This window comes from Camelus bactrianus, chromosome 26, assembly GCF_048773025.1.
Source record: "Camelus bactrianus isolate YW-2024 breed Bactrian camel chromosome 26, ASM4877302v1, whole genome shotgun sequence".
In the NCBI taxonomy this organism is placed as follows: domain Eukaryota; kingdom Metazoa; phylum Chordata; class Mammalia; order Artiodactyla; family Camelidae; genus Camelus; species Camelus bactrianus.
In genome coordinates, this window is record NC_133564.1 from 20,061,217 (window position 1) to 20,075,613 (window position 14,397).

The 14,397-nt window shown below is 41.0% G+C and overlaps 1 protein-coding gene across 3 annotated transcripts in view; it reads left to right on the plus strand.

The window, feature by feature from the left end:
• MTMR7 (myotubularin related protein 7) overlaps positions 1 to 14,397 on the plus strand; it is a 131,738-nt gene that overhangs the window by 43,613 nt on the left and 73,728 nt on the right. The window contains exon 1 of one of the 3 annotated variants that reach the window (XM_074353500.1): positions 2,035 to 2,314. The exons of 1 other annotated variant lie outside the window; for it this stretch is intronic. In XM_074353500.1, coding sequence (XP_074209601.1) covers positions 2,291 to 2,314 — 24 coding nt within the window. In that variant the 5' untranslated portion in view covers positions 2,035 to 2,290. Of the gene's footprint in view, positions 1 to 2,034; positions 2,315 to 14,397 lie in introns of those variants that run through there. One more of the 3 variants, XM_074353501.1, reaches the window with a different exon arrangement.

A 14,397-nucleotide genomic window follows, 5' to 3' on the forward strand; every position in this document is an offset into this window, starting at 1 on the left:
GACCAATCTCCTTGAGGCTACTTTTGGCATTTCCACATGCTCTGTTGCCATCTTACTGGTCTACCTTTCACTTCCTTGTTGATACCCATATTACTGTTATGGAATTTAGTATCTTTCTCCTCTGGGTCTTCCTTCGATCTCCCAGCATCTGTCATAGTACCTTGTGCATCAGTCCATTAATATCGAAGTTTGTTAACTAAATGAATGGCTGATTTCACTTTCTGCCCTTCTTAGGATCGACACAGTCGGCAGTTTCAACAATGTACTCTGGGTTCCCCTGCCTCACTGCCCTCCAGCTCTTCCTGCTTTGTCTAGTCTCTTCTGCCCCACTGGGTGGTGGTTCAGAGAAGCAGTGAAATGTGGTGATATGAGGCAGTGTAAGTACCAGAAAGTGCAGCGTGGCTGTCTGGGCTAAATGCAGTTTGTGATCTAATAAGCTGGATAGTAAATGGGGCTGGGGGACAAGTCGAGGAGGGTTCCTCAGAAAACTATTCTATCAGATCAAAATGTTTGCTTATAGAGATTTCTTTCCCTTTTGTCATTTTAGTTTTAGTTTATTGTACATTAACTTATCCTAATAATTTGAATGTAATTCTTGACTCATTTTAATCTACTGCTGATTTTATAGCTATGATTAAAGGAAGATGTATTTGTGAACTAATCTGGAAATTTTTTCTTAGTATTAGGCTATTGAAATAGTTCGGATTTTCACCTACCAATGTGTGTTCTGGGTGCTTTAAAAACCTATGGTAATATGTAAGGTCAGAAATACCTGTATGTAAAAATTACTCAACAAGTAAACCTCTGATTGGCCCACTTGTAGAGGGCTAGAGAGCCCTGAAATCATATAATTCTAAGATCATTATCCCATTCAGAATGCACTCCCCTCAAAATGGATATAGAATTCCTAGTACTGATAGAATTTGGAGATGGAAGTTAACTTTGAGATCGTTCAGGCTGGTGACTTTCTCATTTTACAAATGAGGAGACCTAAGCCAGAGGCTGAACTGGAACCAGAATGCTCCTGACTCTATTCCTGGTGTTTTTATAGTAATAAAGAAATTATCCTCTGGGTCAGTTTTGTCACATGCAAACATCAGTGTATTGTACTTGTCCAAACTGCCTCCTACCCAGAGCAGAAGGAGGATGAAATGATAAAAGACCTGTGAAGGTGATTTGGAAATTTAAAAAAAAAAAAAAAAGCAACATTGTACTGAGTAAATAAACATTTATTTGGAAGGCTGTGACATGTCTACCATGTACTGGACAAAAAGAGATAAGGAACAATGTCACAGCCAAAAAATTTTACAATCCAGGTGGAAAGAGAGATGAGTAAAAGCTAGGAAACCATTGTATAGGTATTATTCTAAGAACTATGTACAGTTTTACGAAATATCTATCAGTTATCGTTGCACACATAGGGTTTTAAGAAAAAAAGGTGGAGGGGGCTATTTCTTCTCTTTGACTTTTCCCGATGGCTTAATAATAACGATGGCAACAACTACGCAATATCGTAAACGGAAAAGGGATACTTTGTAATGGATGCTTTGTATCTATATTTCCCAGTTCAGTTAGCGCTAAAGGAAGATGGCAAATGAGCACTCAATACGGTGCCAAGGAAAAGCGTCTCTTCCAACAGTTCCAACAGTGAAGTCGCAGGTGGATGTGAGATGCCTGACTTAATAGCACCTCCTGGGCCGCTAACACTTCTGCTGTTAAAAGTTTTGCTCTCCTCCCAAATGCTCTGCCGGCTGCTCATGTGCTGAAATATACAGACAGAAACCACTAGGCCACAGTGGATATGGAGCGCTTGTGGCAGCCTTTTTCCGGCCCCACCCTGACGTCCCACCTATCCTGGGGCGCTCTGGAAGGAAGCCGATGGGCGGTGTGGAGCCGCGCGTGGTCCCATCTCTCCTCCAAGACGCCACACCCGACACAAGGCCCCCATTGTGTCTTGGGGAGCAGCAGCCCCGCAGTCTTACGCTGGCTGCCCCTCTGGAAGGGAAGCGAGCGGCTCTTGCCAGGGCGACCCCAGCAGACACTAGGTGGGGCGGCGGCAGGCGGCGCAGGTGGCGGGAGAGCACGGGCGCGCGCTCTAGGGCCGCGCGGGCGCCCGGGGTCCCGCACGCCGTCCTCGCGCGGGCGCCGCCGCACCTGGGGGCGGAGCCAAGCCCGCGGCCCGCCGGCTCCCGGGCGCGAAGCCCCCTCCCCTCTCCCCTCCCGCCGCGCTGCAGACGCGCGCAGGTACGTGAGGCCGCGCCCGGCTGGGACCTGCAGACGTGGGCCCGCCATGGAGCACATCCGCACGCCCAAGGTTGGTGGCACGGGTGCGGGCGGAGAAGGGCGAGCGGGAGCCGGAGGAGGGATGCTGAGCCCGCGGAGGCCCAGCTTCCCTGCCCTGCGCCGGCCGAACCGGCACCGCCCGCGAGGGAGGGAGGAGGCAGCGCCCGAGCATCTCCCGGTTCCCCGGGAGGCTGGGCTTCCTCTTGCTGCCTCACAGGCCTAGCGTTGGCTGCTGCAGGATCTAACCTCTTGTCCTTGGGGGTGCGCAGTGGACATAGGGGTGGACGGGAGGGAACCCCAGTTGTCTGTTGAGTAATGGGGCTGCTTCTCTGCTGATAAACGCTCCCTTCTGGTTGCTGCTTTTTTTTTCCCCCTCCCTGTTGGCTGCTCGGGGCAGTTGAAAGAGAAACAAGCTTTCCCAATGACAGGTGCGAGGAAACTAGTTACTTGCAGGTGAATCGAATGCATTGACGCTTGTTGAATCTAAGGGTCCAGACCCGCCCAACTTGCCCGCCTGCTTCTCCAGCTGCAGGCCATCAGCTACAGTGGCTGTTACACGGAACTCGTGGTCAGTGTTCGCTGTAGATTGAATGTTATTATCAATCCTTCCATCTGCTTGCTTTTTCCAGTGGGTTGAAGCTTACAGATTCGTCTACTTGTGTTTTAAACACCAGCTTTTGCCAACTCAACGAAAGCAACTGGTCCCTGATCATTTCAGTTAAGTAACACTGGGAACATTGACTGCTGTACCAAACAACCTTTCCACTCGTAGTTGAACTCGTAAGATAATTTAGAATGAAAAAGATGAGAAACATTCCTCTTTGATAAAAACCCTAACCTAGTGAGAAAATCTATTTCAGAAGCCTATTGGCTCTCTCTCCTTACTGCCACTACAACTCCTTGTGCGTCCAGATGATCTCATGTTCAAAATCTAGGCCCTTGACAGAGTTAAGTCAAAGCTGGGTCTGAGTGGTCAGAACTTAGGAGGCCCCAGGGATCCTGTTCATCTCTTGAGGCCATTGCTTTGCAGTAAGTCCAGTAAGAAAAACGCATTCCTAAATTCTGGAATGGTTCCTAAAGTGCCTGTTTGTAAAAGCAGCTTTACAGTGATCTCATGTCAGTGGAAGAATAAATCTTTTAGGTTGCTGGAAAATGTCAGTTGCAACAATAAGTTTAAATTGTATTGATTTTGCCCTATGGAATTAAGTTGTTACTTCACAATCAGGAAACTGTAAACTTAGAGGAGAGTGCTATAAACCGCAAAATAGGTGGCTCAAAGCTTTCAGGGTTTAAGTGGTGCTAAATAATTGATTCCGGAATGAGGCGTTTAACTCATGGACTCGTTCTGCCCTTGCCAAGGGCATCTCTTCTTTGTCATGATGAAGGGGGCTCTTGATAAAAATGATACCTGATGTGAATGTCAATGGCAGGAGTGATAGGGTGTCCTGAGCCTGGATGCTGTTTTCCTGTGGAATGGGAATTTGGGGAGTGAAGGCCTTTTCTCATCTATTCAGACTCATTCTGTACAAAGCCATGCGTGCCAACCTGAAGAGCAAGCAGTGTTCTCACTTATTCTTAAAAGTGGTTTTTGTAAACACCCTCTAGGCAGTGTGCTACTTCAAACCAGAGATCCCCTTCTATGAGGAATGAGAGAAATGGGGGGGAATGCACGATTGTCTGAAATTTCATTGAGTTGAGAGTCATTAATATTTAGGATAATGCAGGTGGAAGAAATTATAAAAAACTACCGAGATTAGTGGATCTGATCCATTTATCCATTCATTTCATTCCATAGGCATTTGAGAACCTTTCCTGCAAGAGGCTCCGTGTTAGGTCCTGGGAGCGGAAAGCACCAGGGAGCTCTTGGTGTGGAAGGGAGGCGGTTGTAAATCTGGAGAGAGATGTGTCCAGGGGACAGTGGGCAGAGAGGGGATGGATGAGGGATCCACTCCACGACACAGGTTGAGGGAAGCCTTCTTGGAAGAGCTGAGTCTTAACATGCCAGGCGCCAAGGAGGACCGGGAGCACTGGAGGTGCTGTCAGGCAGTTGTGTAAATATGGCGTATTGTAATAAGTCATTACTACTCCAGAGACACTGAAAACCTTAGCAGCGATTAAGATAGAAATGATGACACGATTCTTTGAAGTTAAACATCATGTAGTTAACCTTCATCACTGAGTTAGTTCCTGTTACACAACATAGTGATTTGATATTTTAAACAATTGCATTTTATGTTTTTAAGTGCAAAACTATCCTAGTTTAAATGGAAAACAGAAACAATACTGCTGACAGAGATTGTGTTGTAAAATGTATAATTATTGATGGTCATATTCATTGTTGTTTTTGGCTTCCATCATACCCTGCGGGTAGCCTGCCTTAGATTTCATGGTTTCACATGTTAGGTGGCTTGTGAGGAGTATAGACAAAATTTGTCTGACACACTGTAGGTTTGAAGTAACATTTACCATAAGGGTAGCAGGGTTTTATTTTCAGAGGAAAGGAAATGTGTGTAGAATGTACAGTTGTTTTCCTACTACAATGACAGTCATTCACTTCCTCTTGGTAGACTGTGCGATGTCCATCCCAGCTCTGTGCTCTGATTCAGTCTCTGGAGTGCAGTTTAAGGAGACAGACACACGTAAATAATCTGGAATCCTTCCCTCATCTTCCTTTCTCGATATGTGTGTGTGTTTAACTGAAGCCTTGAACAGAGCATATGCTGAGCTGGGTGTTTCTCTTCCAGAATGGTTCCTGCATAGGAAAAGAAAAATGTTCCCAGGACAAGCTACTTTGCAGTTGGGTGAAGTGAGGCCACCGAACATTATCTGTACTTGTCACAGTGGACTTTTGAGAGTCTACTGCACTGCCTGGCTTTCTTTGCCGCTCTGAAAAAAGTTTTTTTTCTGGCAAGAAAAAACCCTGCAAGAAGCTTAGGGATAATTTGGGTTCAAGTATTACTCATATATAAAGCCTCCAGGGCTTTTAGGGTAGCTTGACGTGTTTCACAGAGTTTGGTTTAGTACCAGATAGATGCTAATGTGTCTAGGATCCTGGCCAAGTAATCGCTACCTTTTATGCTTTGTTCTTTCTGGAAGACATTTTCCCGTTTGACAATAGTGGTCTTGTTCACAAGATCTTTCTGTACTAGAGATCAATAGAGTTACCAGGAGATTGGCTTTATTGGTGTCTCTCAGTGTGGCTATTCCATCAGCACTAAAAAATAATGCATTTTCAGGTTATGAAATTATGCTTACTTTTGATCCTATATTGGGAAAAACATAGAGATTAGCCACTGTTAATATTGGAGAATATTTCCTTCTGACGTTTTTTTCTTTGAATGAATACTCAAAAACTGTTTGTTTAGGATCCAGGATCACCCAGTTTGATTTTGTAGTGTGCTTCTTTTAACTGACCCTATTGTGGTCTTTGAAAACATGCTTTTAGAGGACTGTGTAATTTTTTATCCTATGGAAATGTCATTATCACATTAACCATTTCCCCTTAAGGCTGTTCCAATAATATGATGGTGAATTATCTTGTTTATTATTATTTGCATATGTCACTATTCCCTTAGGATACAACCCTAGATGGACTTACTGTGTCACAGGAGATGAACAGTTTTATGGTTGATATATATTGACTAATGACTTTCCAAAAATATGTCAGTTTTCAGAAATAGGATATAGTGTCTTTCTCAGTGTACCATTGCTTTATTATTTTTAAGAAAATATTTGCTAAAGAGGGCATGGCACCTCATTATTTCATCATTTTAAAAAAATTTCTAGTGCGATTGAAGCATTGTCTAAAGTATGTTTATTGACCATTTTGCTATTTTTCTGAATTATCTATTTACATCTTTTCTCCGTTTCAGTAGTTGGTTTGTGTGTGTGTGTGTGTGTGGTGTGTGTATATTTAAAATCAGCTTTACTGAGAGAATTTACATACTATAAAATTAACTCTTTTTAAAGTATGCAGTTCTGTGCTTCTTTGTATGTACACAGTTACATAACCATCACAACCATCTAATTTCTGAACGTGTCACTCCAACAAGAACCCCCACACCCATCAGCAGTAACTCCCCATTTCTCCCTCCTGCCACTTGCAGTAACCACTAATGCACTCTCTGTCTTTGTGTATTTACCTTTTCTGGACATTTCATGTAAATTGAATCATGGAATATGTGGTCTTTTGTGGCTTGCTGTCTTCACTTAGCATAATGTTTGAAGGTTCATTCAAGTTGTAGCGTGTACAGTACTTTGTTTCTTTTTATCTGTCCTGTACACATACCACGTTTTGTTTATCCGTTCATTGGTCGTTGGACGTTTGTGTTGTTTCTGTTGTTTGGCTGTGCTGGATAATGCTGCTGTGAACTTTTGTATGCAAATTTTTGTGTGGGCACATGTTTTTATTTCTCTTAGGTGGAATGTCACTTCTCTAGAAGTGGAATTGCTGGATCAGGTGGTAACCCCATGTTTAACGTTTTGAGGAACTGCCAAACTATTTTCTGGAAGTGACTGCATAATTTTAAGATCCCACCAACAATGCGTAAAGGTTCCAGTTTTTTCATGTCCCTGCCAACACTTGTTATTGTCTTTCCCTTTTATTCACCCTAGTGGGTGTGAAGTGATATTCATCTTGGTTTTTTATTTGCATTTCTGTAATGACTAATTATGTTGAGCATCGTTTTGTGTGCTTAGTGATCATTTGTATATCTTCTTTGGAGAACTGTCTATTCAAATCCTTTGGGTTTGGTTTTTGTGTGTGTGATTTTATTTTTTAACTGAAATATGGCTGATTTATAATATGCTAGTTTCAGGTATATAGCAAAGTGATTCACTTACATGTATCTATTCTTTTTCAGATTCTTTTCCATTTTAGGTTATTACAAGATACTGAATATAGTTCTCTGTGCTATATAGTAGGTCCTTATTGTTTGTCTGTTTTATATATAGTAGTGTGCATATGTTAATCCCAAATTCCTAATTTATGTCTCCCCACCTCCTTCCTCTTTGGTAACCATAACTTTTTCTGTCTGTGAATCTATTTCCATTTTGTAAATAATTTCATTTCTATGATTTTTCTTTAGATTCCACGTGTGATATCATATGATATTTGTCTTTCTCTGACTGACTTCAATTAATATGATAATTTCTAGGTCCATCTATGTTGCTGCAAATGGCATTATTTCATTCTTTTCTTATGGCGGAGTTGTATTCTATTGTATAAATATACCACATCTTCTTTATCCAGTCATCTGTCAACGAACATTTAGGTTGCTTGCATGTCTCAGCTGTTGTAAATAGTGCTGCTATGAAAATTGAGATGCATGAATCTTTTTAAATTAGAGTTTTCAGGTTAGAAAACCCAGACATAAATCCATGCACTTATGGTCAAAGGAGGCAAAAATATACAGTGGAGAAATGACCGTCTCTTCAATAAGTGGTGCTGGGAAAACTGGAAAGCTACATGTAAAAGAATGAAATTAGAACGTTCTCTAACACCATATACAAAAATAACCTCAAAACAGATTAAAGACCTAAGTATTAGACCGGATGCTGTAAAACACCTAGAGAAAAACATAAGCAGAACACTCTGACATAAATCGCAGCAGTATTTTTTTGATCCATTTCCTACAGTAATGGAAATAAAAACAAAAATAGACAAATGAGACCTAATTAAACTTAAAAGCTTTTGCACAGCAAAGGAAACCATAAATGCAATGAAAATACAACCTACGGAATGGAAGAAAATATTAGTGAACAATGTGACTGACAAGGAATTTATTTCTAAAATACACGAACGGCTCATATAGCTCAGTATCAAAAAAATCCCAAACAACCCAATCAAAAAATGGACAGAAGACCTAAATAGACAGTTCTCCAAAGATGATGTACAGATGGCCAATGGGCACTTGAAAAGATGCTCAGTATCGCTAGTTATTAGAGAAATGTAAATCAAAACCACAGTGAGGTATCACCTTACACTGGTTAGAATGGCCGTCGCCAAAAGTCTACAAATAATAAATGCTGGTGAGGGTGTGGAGCAAAGGGAGCCCTCCTACACTGTCGGTGGGAATGTAAATTGGTGCAGCCACTAGGGAGATCCGTATGGAGGTTCCTTAAAAAACTAAAAATAGAGTTTACCATGTGTTCCAGCAATCCCATTCCTGGACATATATCCAGAGAAAACTGTAACTTGGAAAGATACATGCACCATTTGTTCATTTTTAATTGGATTATTTGTCTCTTTAATTACTGAGCTTTACATATTATGAATACAAACCCCTAATCAGATGTACGACTTGCAGATGTCTCCCTTTCTCAGTTTTCTTTTCACTGTTTGATGGTGTCTTTTGAAACACAAAAGTTTTGAATTTTGATGAAGTCCACCTTATCCAGTTTTTCTTTTGTCATTTGTGCTTTTGGTGTCATATCCATGTCTATTTTTTTTAAAGCCTTTTTTTTAATGATTCAAAAATTATAGAAATATTATATAAAATTTGGTTCAAAAGAGCAGAAAGAAAGTAAAAGCCATGCATAATCTCAACAGCCAAGAAGAACTGCTGTTAATTTTGTGTATATTGTCAGCCCTTTTCTTTATATGTAAACAGGAAAACAATATAAAACAAAATGAGATTAGTTTTCTCTGTGTGTGTGTGTGTGTATGTAATTTGGGGGGAGTGAAAACCTGTTTTTGTATGTCAGTATACTCTTAGTATTTTTCTCACACTATAATAAACACTCTTCTGAAAGGAGATTTGTCTTGACCGCACGGCCTCACACTGTGTGGATGCATTAGAAGTTATTTAGTGTTGGGAGGTGGTTAATTCTCTGTGAGTCTTAAACATTTCAGCACTTTTGTTCTGAACTGTCTTTTCAAGGGTGATTTTATAGCAACCAGCCTTGGAAGAGAGAAGTAGTGTCTCCCCTGGGCAAAGGGGAGATTTGTTTGCTGTCCGGGATAGTGAAGAATGTTTCCCCCTGGGACAGAGGTTGGTCAGGGTTGTTAGCAGCCCTTCTGGAAGACTGGCGTGTCTCACGCCCTGAGCTCTGAGTTTCCTGCCTGTGACTCGCGGCTCTGTGTGCAGCATCCGCTGGGCTGCTCCGCGTGTCCCTCGGACGTGGCGCCCCTGCTCCCCACTGTGCAGAGAGCAATGAAGTCCTTTGTTTCTGAGCCAGGAGTCTTGTGTCTTCTGTCAGCATCTGTGGGTCTGCGGCAAGCTAATTTATTTTAATCTGCAGTTAAATTAATCTGCAAGCAGATTAAAATTTCAGACATTTTAGAGTTTTCGACAAAGTCTCTGCCTTCCTGTTTACTATTTAATTTGTCTCCGTTTTGTCACTAGAACAAATAACTGTGATAGACATCGGTGTATTTAAGGTTGTTGCCTCAGATTAAGTTTCTTAAGTGTGTTTTCAGGTACCATTTCTGTACATTTCTTGTAGATTTTTGATGTCTTCTGCTAGATTTTCTTCTAGATTTGTGGCTGCTCTACCAGTGTAGCAGGGGAACTTTCATTATTCTTGAGGGTGATCTTACGCAGTCTGGTTTCTCATTCATTTCTGTGGATTTGTTTATGCTGAGATTGGATATGCTTTTGGTGGCTGTTGGTAGCAGTAGCGATGCTGTGGTGGTACTGATGGAGGAAGATCCTTGAGTGGGCCTGGCTGTGTGCTGGTCCTCACAGTGAGCCTGTTAGGTGAGTGCTGCTATTTTCCCCATTTTACAGACGAGGAAACTGAGGCGGAATAAATTCAGTCAGCTTTGCAGGGCAGGGTGAGGAGTAACCGGACAGTTTAGCTGCAGAGCACGTGTTCTCAGCAGCTCTGCTGCCTTGTGCTGGGCCGAGGAGAGGGGAGCGTGAATGGGGTCGTGGTTTCAGCGCCCGCACACTTTCAGGTCCAGGCCCCAGCTCTGCGTGCATTTTACCTTGAGGCCAGTGGGCTGCCTCTGTGGGACCACATGGTCCCCTTGGTTTTTCTTATTATTGCAGCTTGATGTGATCAAAAGAACCAAGGTCAACATTTTGTTTCAATTTAGGTCTGTCTGAAGACATATTATGGCCCAATTGTTAAGGACTCTTTTATTACCCAGTATTTAACAATATTGGGGAGGCAATCTGTGTAATCAAATACACTACCTCACTACAAAAACAAAGCTGATAAGTTTGTTATGGTGAAAGATGCCAGTTGAAAGTATAGCTTTGGCAGTCAATGTTTGCTTTAGTTTTCCAAGTGAAAATGGATTGTCTGAGCCAGATAATCTCAGAGGTTGTGGTTAAGCATTCTTCAAGAATCACCCACACTTTGTGAAATCCTCACTTTTAGTAGATTAATTTTTATTTTTTATTTTTTTACTTTTTTTTATTGAGTAGTAGTCATTTTACAGTGTGTCAAATTCTAGTGTAGAGCACAATTTTTCAGTTATACATGAACATATGTATATTCATTGTCGCATTTTTTTTCATTATGAGCTACCACAAGATCTTGTATATATTTCCCTGTGCTATACAGTGTAATCTTGTTTATCTATTCTGCATTTTAAAATCCCAGTCTGTCCCTTCCCACCCCCGCCCCCTTGGCAACCACAAGTTTATATTCTATGTCTATGAGTCTGTTTCTGTTTTGTATTTCTGTTTTTTTTTTTTTTTTTTTTTTTTTAGATTCCTCATATGAGTGATCTCATATATTTTTCTTTCTCTTTCTGGCTTACTTCACTTAGAATGACATTCTCCAGAAAAATCCATGTTGCTGCAAATGGCGTTATGTTGTCGGTTTTTATGGCTGAGTAGTATTCCATTGTATAAATAAACCAAATCTTCTTTATCCAGTCATCTGTTGATGGACATTTAGGCTGTTTCCATGTCTTGGCTATTGTAAATAGTGCTGCTGTGAACATTGGGGTGCAGGTGTCATTTTGAAGTAGGGTTCCTTCTGGATATATGCCCAGGAGCAGGATTCCTGGGTCATATGGTAAGTCTATTCCTAGTCTTTTGAGGAATCTCCATACTGTTTTCCACAGTGGCTTTCCTTGCTTCCCTCTCCCACTCTTATTGATTTAGATGTCTTCTTTTACAATTTTGTGTTTATTCTTTTTGTAATTCATGGCAGTTATCTCCTTTCCAGTTGTAAGTTTCTCATTTTTGTAGCATCCTGCTTCTTTTCTATTTAGAGTAGACCTGTGAATATTTCTTTTAGCATGGGTTTAGTGTTGCTAAACTCTTTCAGTTTTTGCTTGTCTGGGAAGTTCTTTCTCTCTCTTTCTATTCTATAGGATAGCCTTGCTAGATAGAGTATCCTAGGCTTCACCTTTTTTTCATTCAGGACTTTGAATCTATCTTGCCACTCCCTTCTGGCCTGTAGTGTTTGTGTAGAGAAATCAGCTGAGAGCCTTGTGGGGGTTCCCTTGTAACTCACTCACTGTTTTTCTCTTGCTGCCTTGAGAATCCTTTCTTTATCCTTGACTCTGGCCATCTTGATTATGATATGTATTGGTGTGGGTCTGTTTGAGTTCTTCCTGTTTGGGACCCTCTGAGCCTCCTGTACTTGGATATCTGATTCCTTCTTTAGGTTTGGGAAGTTTTCAGTCATAATTTCTTCAAATACCTTTTCAATCCCCTTTGTTCTTTCTTCCCCTTCTGGAACCCCCATTATGCATAGATTGGCATGCTTTATATTATCCCATAGGTCCCTTATATTGTTTTCATTGGTTTTTATTTGCTTTTCTCTCAGCTGTTCTGATTGGGTGCTTTCTGTTGTCCTGTTTTCTAGGTCACTTATTCGTTCCTCTGCATTATCTAGTCTGCTTTGCACAGCCTTTAGGTCAGCTCTCATCTCAGCAAATGAGTTTACTAATTCTACTTGGTTCTTCTTTATAGCTTCTGTTTCATTTTTGACATATTTTATATCTCTAAACAATAACAATATTTCTTTTAGTTCCTTTAGTACTTTGATCACTCCTTTTTTGAAATCTTGATCTAGTAGGCCATTAGTGTCTATTTCCTTGATTGTGCTTTCAGAGGATTTCTCTTGATCTTTTAATTGGGAGTGGTTCCTCTGCTTCTTCATATTGCTCGTATCTCTCTGGCACTGTGGCTTACACTTTTAGTAGATTTAGCAAGAGCTTAGTTAAAGTCTGGTTGTTCTGAGTGCAGGTTGGGTGTCAGGACACATAGTGTGTTGTAGACCTTAAGAATATGTATTCATTTTATACCATATAAATGCAGGTAGCTGCCAGGTAGCTTTACAATTAGCGGAATATAACTTGTATGTGTGTGGGGTGTGTGTATGTATGTGTGTGTTGGAGAAAATGGTATGAAGAAAAACAGCAAAATACAAGAAAGAGAGGAGTGTTGGTGGGAGTGAGTTAGGATGATTATTTGACATATACTGATAATACAACCTTCCCGATAAAATGACATTTGAAAAGAATATGAAAACGAATATACATACGTTCTTATATGACTGAAGCATTATGTTATACTCCAGAAATTGATTCAACATTGTAAACTGACTATACTTAAGTAAAAATATTTTTTAAAAAGTGACATTTGACCCGAGACCTTGAAGTGAGGGAGCAAGACACCCACTTACCTAAGGAAAGGAGAGGGAATGTCTAGTGCAAGGGTCCAGAGGCAGGAGTGTGCTTGGAGTCTTCAAGGAATAGCAGAAAGACAGTGCTGTTGAGCAGGGTAATGGTGAGAAGTGAGATTTGGGGAGAGCAGAGGTGTCAGGAGATCCACAGAAGGGGTCCAAGCTCTGACTCACATTTAACAGGATGTTGGGCAAAGATAAACTGGGTGGGGGTGGGAGGGTAGGCACAGATGGAAAGAGGGGACCAGGGGGTAGTGATGGAGATGGGAAGAAACTGGATATATTTTACAAGTAGAGTGGCGAGGATTGACTGGTGGAGCAGATGTGAAAGGAGTGAAAAGGAGGGGTCAAGGATAATGCCAAGGTTATTTGTCCCAGCTCTGGAAGTGTGGATTGCTGAGATGGAAAAGCTACAGGAGGAGAGGATGGGGAATGAGGTGGGAGGGAGCCCGGGGCTCAGTTTTGGACATGTTGAGTTTGAGATGCCTGTTAGACTCAAAGGCGAGTTCCTTGGTAAGACCTGTGTACCCCCTGAGGGAACCACAGAATGACAGTACAAGAGTGGCATACTTTATAAATAGGGCTGTTTCTTTTTTAAAATTATTTTATTAAGGTTGCAAACCCTTTTGAAAATAGTCTGATGTGAACAAATTCAGTCATTAAATACAAATTCTGGGAAATTTTCTCATAAATCATGTGCTTGTGTGTTCAGTCAGAGTTACCTATGGATTTCATTGTTTTTAAGGGCTAATTCATGTTGAATTATTTTCAATTGAATATTGAATTGTGTATCTTGTACATAAATAATGTTTATTCCCAATAGTTTAACTTTTTCCTTTACCAAATTTGCCTATCATTTATCAAGATGCACTGTAAACAGACACATTTCCCAGCATGAGAGGAGTGTAATATTTAAAGTTCTGCTAGATGGTTCCTTTGTAATATGCAGGATTCTGTTTTGCTCTGCTCTCTGTGTTTCAGGTATTTGCATCTGTTTTCAAAAAGCAAACAAATACACTTATAACTCAACAATAAGAACAAAAAACAAGCAGCTCAATTAAAAGCTGGGCAAAGGACTTGAACAGACATTTCTCCAAAGAAGATACGCAAATGACCAATAAACACATGAAAAGATGTCCAACATCACTAGCTATTAGGGAAATGCAAATCAAAGCCACCATGAAATACTGCTTCATACCCATGAGGATGGCTATTGTAAAACAAACAAACAAACAAACACCCCCAAAAAACCAGACTGAAAATAACAAGTGTGGGCAAGGATGTAGAGAAATTGGAACTCTTGGACATTGCTGGTGGGAATGTAAAATGGTGCAGCTGCTGTGGAAAGCAGTTTGGCAGTCCCTCAAAAACTTAAACAGAACTACTGTATTACCCAGCAATTCCACTCCTTGGTATATGCCTAAAAGACTTAAACACAGGGGCACAAACAGATACTTGTATGCCCATGTTCACAGCTGCATTATTCACAATAGACAAAAGATAGAAACAATCTAAGTTTCC